This window comes from Calidris pugnax, unplaced genomic scaffold (genome assembly GCF_001431845.1).
Source record: "Calidris pugnax isolate Ruff unplaced genomic scaffold, ASM143184v1 scaffold82, whole genome shotgun sequence".
In the NCBI taxonomy this organism is placed as follows: Eukaryota; Metazoa; Chordata; class Aves; order Charadriiformes; family Scolopacidae; genus Calidris; species Calidris pugnax.
The window spans coordinates 642,255-656,180 of record NW_015090833.1 but is presented as its reverse complement, the minus strand read 5'-3'; the positions used below and the strand labels follow the sequence as shown (position 1 = coordinate 656,180).

General features: G+C 43.9%; 1 protein-coding gene across 1 annotated transcript; it reads left to right on the top strand.

Annotated features, from left to right (window-relative positions):
* Positions 1–25: 25 nt before the first annotated feature.
* On the top strand, positions 26–6,351 carry B3GALT6 (UDP-Gal:betaGal beta 1,3-galactosyltransferase 6). The gene has a single exon (XM_014941490.1). It carries the CDS (start codon positions 283–285, stop codon positions 1,324–1,326), a length of 1,044 nt encoding a protein of 347 aa, XP_014796976.1. The 5' UTR covers positions 26–282; the 3' UTR covers positions 1,327–6,351.
* Positions 6,352–13,926: the final 7,575 nt, after the last annotated feature.

The window sequence follows — 13,926 nt, the reverse complement described above, 5'->3', positions numbered from 1 at the left end:
CCTACCGCTTCTCCCACAAGGCAGGCGGCGAGGGGAGCGGCGGCCCTCACCGGGTGGGCAGCGACGGGGCCGATCCTCCTCCCGGCCCGAGCCGCCGCTTCCCCGAGGAGACGGGAGAAGGAGACATGAAGCCACCTCTGAGGGACGGCGAAGCGCGGTGAGGGCTCCCACCGGCATCTTGTCCCCTCCCGGCGGCCGTAAGGCCGTTCCCGCCGAAATAAACCTTCAGGGCGGCGGGGGGCTCCGGCCGGGGCCGGTTCGCCCCGTCGAGGCCCCGCGGCCATGAAGCTGCTGCGCCTGCTGTGCCGCCACAAGACGGCCCTGGGCCTGGGCGGCCTGTCGCTCTTCGCTGTGGTCCTGCTTTACCTGGCCAAGTGCACCTCTGAGGGGCTCCGGCCACTGCCAGCCCCCCGCGGGCTCCCACACAACCAGCCGGCCGCCCTGCCGCCACGGGGTGCCAGGGGGCTGCAGCCCCCCGCCGCCCCACCGTCTTCCCCTGAGGAGACCGCCTTCTTGGCCGTACTCATCACCAGCGGCCCCAAGTACAGCGAGCGTCGCAGCATCATCCGCAGCACGTGGCTGTCGGCCGCCGGGCGTCCCCCTCACGATGACATCTGGAGCCGCTTCGTCATCGGCACGGCAGGGCTCGGGGCAGAGGAGCTGCATAGCCTGGAGCTGGAGCAGAGCCGCCACAGAGACCTCCTCCTGCTGCCAGAGCTGAGGGATTCCTACGAGAACCTGACGGCGAAAGTCCTGGCCACCTACGTCTGGCTGGATCTGCACCTGGACTTCCAGTTTGCCCTGAAGGCCGACGACGATACCTTCGTGCGTTTGGATGTGCTGGTGGAAGAGCTGAGAGCCAAGGAGCCACGTCGCCTCTACTGGGGCTTCTTCTCTGGCCGTGGCCGGGTGAAATCTGGCGGCAAATGGAAAGAGAGCGCCTGGGTGCTCTGTGACTATTACCTGCCATATGCTCTGGGGGGTGGTTATGTGATTTCTGCGGATCTGGTGCACTACTTGCGTCTTAGCAGAGACTACCTGAACATGTGGCAGAGTGAAGATGTCTCCCTGGGGGTTTGGTTGGCTCCCATCGATGTGAAGAGAGTGCACGATCCTCGTTTTGACACTGAGTATAAGTCCCGGGGCTGCAACAATAAGTACATAGTAACTCACAAGCAGAGCATCGAGGACATGCTGGAAAAGCACCAGACCCTGGCTAAGGAAGGAAAGCTCTGTAAGGAGGAGGTTAAGCTCAGGCTTTCCTACATGTATGATTGGGGAGTGCCTCCTTCACAGTGTTGCCAGAGGAAGGATGGCATCCCGTGAAAGTCTGAGGAAGGAAAAGGCAGAATGTTGATGGACTCCCCGAGCTTGGTTGCTGTTAACTTGGGGAGGAAAAAAAAATCCCAGTAACTAGGGCTTAAAAATTACTCAAAAGATTTTGCACGATTCATTACGTCACGATCAATGAAACCCTGAAACTGCTAAGAGCTACTGGTGTGGCGTGGTGCAGAGATGGTTAAAAAGAAATAGATGACAAAAAGCCTGGAAAGGCTCATACGACAGGATTGAAGGCAAATAATAGGCTGAAAAAATAGTACAGCAAATTTGGGGGAGATAACTTGGATGAAAAGTTGCTGGAAGATTTTTAACAGACCCTAAGATTTATTTGCTAAAGATCGTGACAGGCCTTTGCGTTATCTCTAAGATTGTGAAGCTGGCATCTGCTGTTTATTTCTTGGCAAGGAACAAGTGTCAGTTTGGCAAGGTTTGGAGATTTTAATGGAGCCGCAAATCAGTTGCTAATGCCAGTGGGAGCAGGTGGCTGGTTATTGACACAAGCAGTCAAGTGAAGGGAACAGTTTTACCTGGGATGTTCCTCTTAGGGGAGGAAGAGAGAGTCTATTCTTTGGCAAGTGCTCTGATTTACAGGAATAGAATTATTAGACCTTGTGTGTAACTTGTCTCTAAGGTTTTTTGTTGTTTTAAAGACATCTTGTACATAAATTACCTGGCAGCTATGGGGTAAGTCTATATATAGACAGGTGGGTGAGTGATGGTATTTGGCAGATATAGAATATATTACCTTCTTTTGGGGGCAAATAGTTGTGCTATGAAGCTAGCCTTCAGTTGTTAGGCATAGGTGTTGTTCTCAGCTTATCCTCCAAGCACACTGTGTACGAGGAAACATTTCCCCTCCCAACAGTAAGTAATCTCACTGACTACTATAAAGTCTTCAGATTTATATTGTTCTGGATTACTTCTGTAAAACGTAAATTTGGAAAATTAGATTGGTGGAAGCTATTTGGAGTTCAAACAAGATCACCCTAACATGGGTACCTCAGCTAAGAAAGTAAACTCTGTTTGTAATCAAGATAAATAGGTTCCCCCAGCCCCAGATTCCTATTTTAGGAGATCCTGGCCTCTGTTCAGGAGCAACATTGCAATCTAAGGAGACTAATCCCCCAACAGTTTAGATGCCCAAAGCTAGGCTGTGTGGATTCCCTCCTTCTCTCCAATAACACCTTAGAGGGGAACTAACAATAATTTTAGGAGGTCTAAGTTAATTGCTCAAGTGATAATGTCGGTAAGTGGGATTATATCCCTTAGTCCTGTCTATGCTACAAATAATTCTAGTACTGACAGAGCTTGTCAGCACCAGATGCAGCAGTGAACAGTAAAAGCAGACAGGACATTCTTGGCTGTAGAACAGATCACTTACACTACTTCACCATGTTACTTATCTTCAGACTTTTAGGTAAGCCTGTAATTCAAGCATTTTTGAATGGCAGGTGCTCTAAAATACCTAAATACTACTTTTTTTTTCCAGTACTAGTACAGAGCTGCTGACTTTCAGTAACCTTTGTCAGCAACAGATCTTTCAGTATAAGCAGAATTTTACTTTTATGCCTGAAGGGCATTCGTAATTATCAGTTTTACTGTTTGTTGCACACTGCACTTTCATACAATTTCATTTCCTCCCGAGTTCAGTGTCTGTTCTCACCTGCAGGAAAAGACAAACTGCAAAGGAAAATTAAAGGGTGCCAATGTCTCTGTATTTTTCCTTCTTAAATTAGCAAGTTAGCAATTCATACCAAATGAATCAGGGTTTTTTTGTTTGTTTTTCTCTTGTTTTGATTAAATTATTGAGGATTAAGAAAAAAATCTGCAGAGGATGATAATTCTCCGTTTTGAAAATTTGAACAAATCTTTGACTTTCTTCTAAAACAAAGTTAAATTAAAATACTGAAGAAAAAAAAGAAGTTACTTTAGCATATGTCCATTCTAATGCATGCTTATGTATTGACAGATAGGCAGCTGTTCTTTTCAGCAAGGTGTACTATTCCAAAACAAGAATTTAACAAGATTACAGGAAATTTGAATCGGCTTTAGCATTTAAAAAAATCCAAACATCTATTTGCTATTTGGGGTTCACTAGTGTTGTATGTATATGTGTGATTAAATGCTTGTAATGTGAGTATTTATTTATAATTCTTGAAAATGTATTATGTATAGGAAAAATAAGATAGTTAAATGTCATTGAAATTTGTTTAAGAAGGTACTGTAACGTTTTACATATCAAGCAGTGCTTGAATTTATTGCTGTACAAGCCATTATTTAAAGTACTGAGATCTGACCTGCAGATGACAAGTCTGCTGCATGTCTCTCAAGCTAGTAAGAATGTACTGTTTGTCCATTTTTACCAATAACTGTGTTCATGGAAGTTGTTTTCATTGTTGACTTCGACTCTCCCTGCCCACAACCCCCATCCCCACACCACCAAAAAAAAGCGTTTTTCATACTGGCAAAATTACTGGCAGAGAAGTGCTGGATCTCCATCTGATTTTGACCCCGTGGAAGACATTATGCATACAAGTACTTAATAGCTAAGAAATTGCCTTGAAGATTTTGTCACACAGGTGTCAGGAACACGGTGTGTACCCCACAATACCCAGCACAGCTGGTGCCTGAACGCTGCCGAGATGATGCTCAGAAACAGCAGAGTCCCCTCATTCACTCCAATATTGGGTCCAACATAGCTTTGTTACACCCTTTTCTGTTTAAGATTACCCATATTTTGCTCTATATTTGCAAAACAAATCAGCCTGGAAGGCATGACAGGTTCTTTTCTTATGATAAGGGGGTTTAGTTTTCTTAATAGACACCCCCTTCATGCAAATGCAGCACAGATTCCAATCCCAGTTAACTGGGAAACGCCACAAAAGTAAAACACAAAGGTTTTAGTCTGTTTTAGTGTTTTAAAAGCAAATGGAATCATTTGGGAGAGAGCAGACATCTCACACGTTGTGTGTAAAAACCTGGAAAAACATTAACTAGTACAGGGTTATTTTTTCTATATTTTACTAGAAAAAATTTGCGTGTGAAAGACCTATTGATGTTACTCTGAATAATCAGGAGACATCTGTCTATTCAATGAGTAAGTCACAGAAGTGTCACAAAAGTTTCAAAACTTACAGTTTCAGTCCAAAATTCATTTTGGAGACTCTTTTTTTTTCTAAAGCAAAATATAAAGCACATTTTGAATAACATATTAACTGAATATCTTAAAAGTAGTAATTAAAGGTTTGTCTTTCATACCTTCTCAGGACCAGGTTCCATATTTCCTGACATCAGCTCAGAAGTCAAGGGTATGATGCTTTTCTACTTGAAAACTGTGATGTAATCTTTATTACTCAGTGGGTCCAGTATTTGGAGGATGTTTAAGTGCTGCTGAGAAATAAGCAGTTTTTGGCCTTTATAGCAGCTATATCAGACTGGAAAGTTCTGCTGTGAGCCTTAGTGAAAACAAAGGTATCCAGGAACAGATTTATCTTCTTTTTTGTAGCCATTCTTAGTGGTGATAGGTTAGTGATATCTTGGGCTATTTACTTTATTTAAATAGTACTTCTGCTGGTTTCCAAGTTTTCATAAATACTTTCCATTTTTAATATTGTTAATATGGGGAAAAATGATGACTTTGGCTTTTCTAGATGTCGATGTGTTATGCGCTCTGTCAAGTCTGTAAGGTTACATTAGCATCCCTTCAGAACTACTACTGAGTTCATCTCTGTAACACTATTGAACTGTTTGTTATTAATTACAGATTTCTTTAAAAAAATACTTTTTAAATCAGGCATTTAGCATTCTTCCAGAGCTAATAGATACAGCAGAGAAATCAATTGTTCATGACATCTCCTCTCCGTGATCACATCTAACACTTGATACTGAAGTATTTAAAGCTGACAATGGCATAAACTAGAAAGTTGATTTTATTTTCCAGTGAATTTTTCTAAGTCATGTGCAACATGACTCAATTTTGCTTTAATGTGTAAAAATAAGTAGCTTAAACATTAATTTCCATAGTAAATAAACCAATGGTTCCACTTAAAAACCCTTCAAGCTTCTAGGAATTCCTATAGTCAGTTCAAGGTTAAGAAAAAAACCAACAAACTAAGCCCAACTTAGAAATTACTATTCCTGTAACTGAATCCTTTCTTTTCTGAATGTCTTGCCTTGTTGCTGTGAAGTTTGCTCAAATACAGCTTCTACACATCATACTTTTTGACAAACGTTACATTTTCTGCTCTTTTTTTGAGCATTTAAATGCCTATTTCATACCCGTTAACACTCACGTGTTGGGGGCCGGGATGTTGGCTTTGCAGAAGTGATGAAGAGCCCAGCAGGAAGATGGGGGTGATTAAGGGAAGGTGATAAGAGTTGCATTTCTATTACTTTCTGTTCAGCTCTGGCATCAGAGTTGCAATACAGGTTTGATATTGCTGTTCCCTTGACAAACTGTCAACACCTTCCCTACTATATATTTTATTTAAGAACTCACTGCCTGCGAGACTCAAATCTGTTGCTACATGCACCTGTAAAAGCCAGATATAAAACCCTGGGACTGGAACGACTTTATGCCAACACAATATGCCAATTATTACTTTCTAATACAGAATATTTAGGTAATGTCTAGTAAAACTTGGAAAGGGATCTGTCTGTTACTTACAGCCTGTCTGAAGCTGGAGGATGCCGCGTGCTAAGTGTGCCTTTATGAACTGGGATTAGTGGGGGGTACTGTGCTGAGTGGCTTTGCAACAATTGAATGAAATTGCACATTTTTTTTGCGGCCACACGTAACTTCCCCGTTTGGGGTTGCAGCGTGGCACTCGGTTTATTTGCTCAGCATTTATCTAGGAAATAAACTGCTAAGAAACCTGCAGCTGTCTGCGATGATGGAAACTCTTGGTAACTGCGCAAGCGTGTTGTAGGTGTATTTATGTCCTTTCATGTATGCCTTCATTGGCCAAAGGATCTGCGTGCTGTGATTTTTAATAAAAGACTTTTGCTGTACAGGTGATGGCTTGTTCTATGGAAGGAAAGATACAAGCGTGGTTATTTTATTATGCCTCTGAGAGGCACAGAGAATTGGCTATAGTCCTGGTTTATGTTTAAAAAAAAACCCCAGAATACTAGCAGCATTCTGATGAAGAATTGAAAATATTTTGCTGTACAGGTGATGGCTTGTTCTATGGAAGGAAAGATACAAGCGTGGTTATTTTATTATGCCTCTGAGAGGCACAGAGAATTGGCTATAGTCCTGGTTTATGTTTAAAAAAAAACCCCAGAATACTAGCAGCATTCTGACGAAGAATTGAAAATATTTTCAGTATAACATCTGTTCAAATCATTTCCACACTTCAGACAGTTTAAATAGCACTGACTTTCTGCTGATGAAGTTGCAGGTCCGTTCTCTTTAAAATGAGAGTGTTCTTGCTGCTGCTGCAGCTGCCAAAACCATGGAGGAACATTTTGGGCTCCAGCCCAGAGGAACACCTCTGTTTTTAGCTAAATAAACCCGTCTCTTCAAACGCAGAAGGACAAGATGTCTCCAAGTAAGACCAAGTTGTTGGGAAGCGTCCTGGGTTCTCACTAGCACTTCTTCAATTCCATATTGGAATTTTCCTCGGAGGTGTTTGTAATAAAGCACACTCGGAGGAGAAAACCCAAAGTCATTTTCCCTTGTGGCACTGGGATCTCAAAGTGTCAGTGTCACCTCTGACGCACGGAGAGCTTTGCCAAATTTAATGCTTTGCTCTCCATATCGATTTGTTCCCAAGCAGAGAGCAAAAGGTACACGTCTTCCTCGCCCTTTGTCAGCATTTAACTCACCTGCCCAGTGACATTTGTTTTAAGAGTTTATATTGGCTGCATTCGCTGCGGTGGAGGCACAGACAAGTAATAATAAAAACACTTCTCCGGTGCATTAGTAACTTGGAAACACTAAGGTCTGATGAAGATTTATTTAAACTAGAATTAAGATTGCAACACAATGTTCTTTGTGCTCTTTCACTGAAATCAAAGACGTCTCAGGATCTACATATTTAGAAATTCACAGTAAGGATGCAGCTAACCTCTAAAATTAGCACATCTGAAGCAGCTTATGATTTGTGTTTTCCCCCACTATGCGAAAAAACAGCATTTTTCAGGTGTCACCCCTGATGTACTTTCTACAGAAGGTAGAAGATGACACAGCAGAAGGTAGAAGACCTGGAAAGCCATGTCCAAGGAGTTTAAGTGAGGAGAGGAAGAGTCCAGAGAGCCATTTCCTTGAGACAGACCATTGACGTCGCATTCTCCTTCAGAGTAACAGACACTTTTATCTGCGTAGTTAATTCAGGACTGTGGTAAGCCAAATAGTAAAATGTATGTCTCGTAAGATATTTATAGGCACAGTGCTAAGTAAGCATATGCATGCTCATTTTGAGAAGCACAGCTCTGAAATTTCTCATCTACAGGATGGAACAAGGAAGTATTTCAACGCTCTGGAATTTTTAAGACAAGCCAAGGGACCGTATGGAGCAGGGGGTCTGATTCCACACTTGTACCCTGGCCCGTAGGCCGTAATTAAATTCAGAATTTCATACTCACCTCATTGCAGCAGCAGCGGTGTGGAGCTTTAATTAAAATTCACAAAGCACTACCGTTGCCAAAGAACACATGCAGTCTCCCCTTTTACTGAAATAGCAAGTCCAACGGTAAATCAAGTTAAAGAACTCCTGTCAATTCCAAATGCCGTAGTTCAACATTAAAACCACACTTGACCAGAGTCCTAACTTGTCCCCATTAGCAGCCTTGTGTAGATTTGGGGGCCAACACAAGCATAAGTCAGCAGATCCTTTATTGCTTTTATTCTTGTGCTGAAGTCGTTTCAATCATCCCAGCTCTTACCCACAAACTAATCCTAAATCCCTCCTTTCAAAAGAGCCGTGCCAGAACCACGCAAATCCAACAGATTTCCATCCTCTTTGTGACAGCAGAATTAAGCCATCTGACTGTCCCCTCTTTCCACCTGTAGCATCTCCCAGTCAGGAATACCCAGGCACCCTTGGCAGGTTGTCAGTGGGTTATGGGAGAAATTGTCAGCATTTAGGTCTAAAAAGATTCGATCCTCAGATGGGTTTGCACTGAGTGCTGAGGTGATCAACCCCACAAGAAGAGAGAAGTGAGATAAAGCTAAATGGGTCACATCAGCTGAAGGTTTGCAGTTAATGCACACCACCAGATAGTCAATAGGAGCTGTCAGAGAAGCGTGAAAGCTTTTTTCCCCCTTTTCCCCCATAACACAGCACTTCAGAACAGACAAGCAATACACTACTTCTGAATCTGAATGTCTCCTCTAAATCCAAACTCACTCTCCTTTGCCCAACTGTTGTTAGAGGAGCACCGGTCAAAGACCTGAGAGCCAAAACAAGCCTCCCGACTCAGTCAGCTTACCTTTTTTCCAGGAAAAATTGCAAATAAAAGCTGTTTACCCAACGTGACTTCTACAAGATGATGTCAGTTACCACAGCCCAAACACACTTCACACCAAAAAACCCCTCTCAGAGCTATTTCTGTTGCTTTTATAATGACCAGCTGGTCCTCACCTCGTTTCTGACCCCAGGGAACCAGCTGGGAAGCAACAAATCAGCTACAGATGAGGATCAGGCCCAGCTTTTTTTGTTAAAGGGACACCCCCCCCGTGGGTATCATCCATCTATTTTCCCTGATACCATTAAAATGTGTATTCCAATTCTTTTAAAATGTATTCTCATCCAAATTTACGTATAAGGAACTCACTTCCTTTTGCATCTTGCCTAAAAAGATTTAAAATAAGACCTTTCTTCCATTTTTTTTTTCATAAATAGTTCAAAATAGCTTTCAATTTTGTTATTGAAGCAGACCTTTGAAGCAAGATCATCTATTTGGAACTCTCTCTAGTTTTCTTGTTGACTTGCACTGTACAATTCAGTCACTAGATGTCATTATCTGCCTTTAAAAGCACAGGACGGGATGTGTTCTTTGATTAAAAAAAGGACTCAAAGCAGTATTGAAAAGCAGTTGTTTCTGACTAAAATCGAGCTGTGTTCACTCCTAAGTAACTGCTATTTAACACAGACTCAACTGGGTGATCGAAGAGGAAAGGAAAAAAGTTTTCCAATTCAGAAATGGAATTCTGAAGGAATTATTGAGGATGGATGGAATCAATGTGTTGCTCCGTGTAATTAATTGATAACTATTGATAACACACACCCAGATTTTAAAGACAAACCTTTGCAGAAGCCCACAAAGCCCCCCAAAATGGAGAAAACAAATTAACTAAAAATGATGAGCCACATCTTGATCACTATGGTAGTGAAGTTTAGACACATTTTGGAGACTACATTAACATGGGATTACGGCAGGATAACTCACTGCGCCTGTTATGGAAAAACATGCAGCTATGATTTGCTGAAATCTTTGGATGGCTTTTTCTTGTCTATGTATGTTTGTGGTTAAACTGGCCAAAAATTTTACATCAAAGGACTTTGTTGTTTGGGGAGAGGGCTGGCAGGTGGAAGAGAAATAGCTTTTCAATGAAGTGGACATTTTTTATAGAAGAAGCCAAAACAACCCCAAATCCCCAGTCCCCATCCCTCCACCCCTTACCCTCCCCCCCTTTCCCCCCCCCCCTTTTTATTTTTTCTTTTTATTATCAGTTTCAATGAAAACATGGGAAAAAATGTGGAGACATCTAAACTCTGATTCATGTTTTGATGAAGAGTCGAAAAGCCACAAGCCCGCCCATCCATCTCCCGCTGCCCACTGTTTGATGGTCCCTCTGGTCCTGATTTCTGGGGACGCCAAAGCAATCCTCTGCCCAGCCCAGCAGCTTCAGCGAGTTGGCAAGGAGACTAAAGAACCTCTAGTCACTTCAGGCCACAAGCCCCACCTTCTGGTGGCCTGTGTCATTCCCTGCTTTGCTTGACAGCCAAGATCCAGGGACTACAGCATCTGGTTGCTTTCCAGGCAGCGGGATGATGAGCTGTCTTGAAAGCTAAAGCTTTGGACAAGAAGAGAAGTTCCACACGAAGAGCCTCTAGTGTAAAGTGCACCACACATAAGCCACGGAGGGGACTGGAAAATTAATAACACTGTCTTTTATTAAATAAATGAAAAGGTTGTTGTTGTTGTTGTTGCCAGTGATCAATTAATTTGGGACGGTGCCAAAGGGCTCCTCGTGGCTTTGAAGCATCGTAGCACAAGACACTGCAAAAACATTTATCCAGAACAGATCCTAGCCACAAGAGTTACAAATATTTACTTTATATATTTACTTTAGGGAAGGGCTCAAGCCAGAGATAGTAGATCTTGATTGCAAACATACCAGCAATTGAGGTGCTAAGAACCGGAGTTTTGGGTCTAATCTCTCTGATCTTATCTTGTCTAATATATTTGTCTTTCTTTCCATGCCTTGACCTCAGTAAAACAAGTGTTCTACGCACTGGAAAATCACTCATAAATATTCTGTGCTGAGCTCCAGGCTCTGCTGGGACCGAGGAGGCCAGGAGCTAACCCAGACTTAGATAAGTTTCGGTATCTTTTGTAGTTCCTTAGATGTTTACACTGCACACTTGTTTGTGCAATTTTCTCAGCTGTCTCTGCCCTGATTTGCAGCTCGTCTCTCCTGGTCCCCAGCAAGTGGCTTCCTTGCTGAGTTTGGCTGGGAAGAACATTAGTGGAATCTTCAGGCTTTTCTTTACCATTCCTCATCCCTGGTTTCGTTGGGACTCCTGGCTAGTGAGGTGTTTGGTGGGGTTTTATCTTTCCTTTCTGATTTGCCTTCTAGCATCCTATTCTGCAGAGTTTGTCAGGCTGGGGGGGTCATCCAGCTGCAGCTTCTTGCCCATCGTGGAGAGCAACGGATGGCTCCCCACAGCAGGGGAAGGCTGTAGAGGGACAGAGAGGAGAGAGTCCCTCAAGGAGAAGTGACCGAATGGCCAAGGGAATTGGCAAAAGGGAGAAGAGCTCCTGGTGATGTGCTGTGAAGAGAGAGGACAGCCTGCTCTCCACATCTTCAGGTTGAAAGAGTCAGGTTAGCCAGCTCCTTGATCCACGGTTACTCCTGAAAGTCTCTCTCCTGAAAGCTCGAAGTCAGATCTACCCTTGCATGCTGGAGCACTGAGGTATTGGTGCTGAGCTTTGGCTAATGCAGCTCCCAAGGCTCATCACTCCTTCATTATAAAGGAAGAACCAACCAATTAATTGTAGTCAGGACTCCTGGAGCCTACGGACCATCAGACCGGCCTGTAGCCACAGGCAGACCTGCCAAACCATGGTCTGCAGTGCTCCGAGTTCTTAATGTGCTCTGTATCCATTATTCAACAGAACCCAGTGGAAATAGTTCTTAAAATGAAACTAATGACTACTCCGTGCCTCAGTTTCTCCCTCATTAAGTCAGTAATAACATTACCTCGTCTCTGGGCACTGTGAAGCAAAGCTGTCAAAGGCCTTTGGGATCCAGGCATGGCTGGACTTAGGGAAGAGCCTGATTATCTTACACTTTATAAAAGTCCAATCTGGCTCCTGAAAAGCTTCATCAAAGCAAAACCCATAGCTGGAAGGTTTATGAGGACAGGGAGAGGGGTAAGAAAACAATAACCAAGATCTAATTTCTTAGGAGTAACAGATAGTCCCAGGAGGATATAATTGAAGTCTCTAATAGCTGCAGATAAGATCAGACTGAGTTACTATTTTCAGCCAGTCTCAGACATCAGGACTGGAGTCACCGAAATAAATTCTAAAACCTGAGACAAATGAAATGCAGCGATCAGGAAGCTGCAGGGTCCCAAAGAGGGAGAGACAGCAAGAAATACATAAATATTGCAACTGGGTAGAATCAGCCACCAGGCAGGGATGGCCTGTCCTGGTTGTCCCAAGCACTGAGGTCACTAAAGAAGAGACAGATGCCTGTTTGGGGAAGGACTGAGATGACAAGGAGGAACTTGAAGGGGTAAAATGACCTTGATTTTAATTCCATCTGCAACAAGAGGAATTTTATCCTCAATACAGTGCACCAGCAACAGCTCTCTGCTCCGTTTGCTTTTGGAAATGAGCAGGGCACAACATAAAAGACCCAGAGCCAGGTCTAGTCCAGGGAGTTGCTCTGGGGTGACGGGTAGGGGCCTGTAGAAGTGGGCAATGCCCGAGTGAAGTTGGTGTCCCCCAGCTGTGGACCTGATCACCAGGCAGTGGTTCCAAGTCAGCTATACAGATGACTTCAAAGGTCACCGAGGCAAAGACTAGTGGATCTAGTAGAGGGAAAGTTTGCATGGTCATAGCAGAGAGATTTGCTGGGAGGAGGTACTTACCCTTGGAAAGAAAAGGAAGGCTGGTCACTAAAGGCCACATCATCTCAGAAGCCCCCTTCCTATCTCATGAGCTGTGCAATTCCTGGGTGCTACAGAGCACCTGGCCACCTGCAGGTCATGCAGATGGATGCCCTGGTTTGAGAATTCCTCCCCCTACTTCTTGTTTGGTGTGCTGATCACCCATTACAGTTGCCTTAACTTGCCCATAGGCCTATAAATCCTTACCTGAGGACCCCAGGACACACTCCCTCTTTCCAGACACAAACTACTGAGGAGCAATATGGTCAAGAGCCCAAAGAGCTGGGCTTGTTTAGCCTGGAGAAGAAAAGCTGGGGGGCAGGCTTACAATGCCTGTGAGAAGTTAGCAAGAAGACAGATCCAGTTTCTTTCCCGTGGTGTAGGGCAGCAGGACAAGAAACAATGGGCACCTTGAAATGAGAGGTTCAAATTGGATTAAAAGAAATTTTTTTCATCACACGAACAGTCAGTTATTGGAACAGCTTGCCCAGAGAGGTTGTGCAGTCTCCAGCTATGGAAGTTTTCAAAACCCAACTGGATAAGGCCCTGAGTAACCTGGTCTGTCCCCCAGAGCTGACCCCACTTTGGGGTAGGTTGCACTCAAGACCTCCAGAGGTCTTTTCCAATGTTAATTATCCTAGAATTGACAGCAAGTCTGCCTCCACTCATCCTTGGCATGCGTAGAGATCAGCCTTAGCCAGGGCACATGACAAATGGGAGATTACATCAGCAGGCAGGGGAATGCTTGGGAAACATCCCATCGTTTGCCTTACACCAGTTCCACATCGGCTCGTGCAGAGAGCACCCCACCCAATCCATGTGGATCTGTTCACTCCCTACCTCTGACAGCTTGTTTATCCAAAAGCATTTGGCTCGCAATGCCTTGCAGATGAAATAAGAGATCAAAGGCCCTAATTTCCTCTCCTCCCACTGCATTCCCCTTCCATGTTCAGGCGAGGGTTCATATTGACCAGGGATTTCTTCATGGCACGGGAAGTGCAGTTTTGAAGAACCCCTAGCAAAAGAACAGGCAAAAGCAAGGAGCAAGTTGGAAGTGGCTACAGGTTCCTTGACTGGGGAATTGTCAGAGGCTCAGTTAGCAGCAGTTGGGAGTAGGATTATTCAGAGTCAAGAAAAAAGACGGGTTCAGAACAACCTGGTCTAGCAGGAGGTGTCCCTGTCTATGGCAGGGCAGTTGGAACTCCATCATCTTTAAGGTCCCTTCCAACCTAAACCA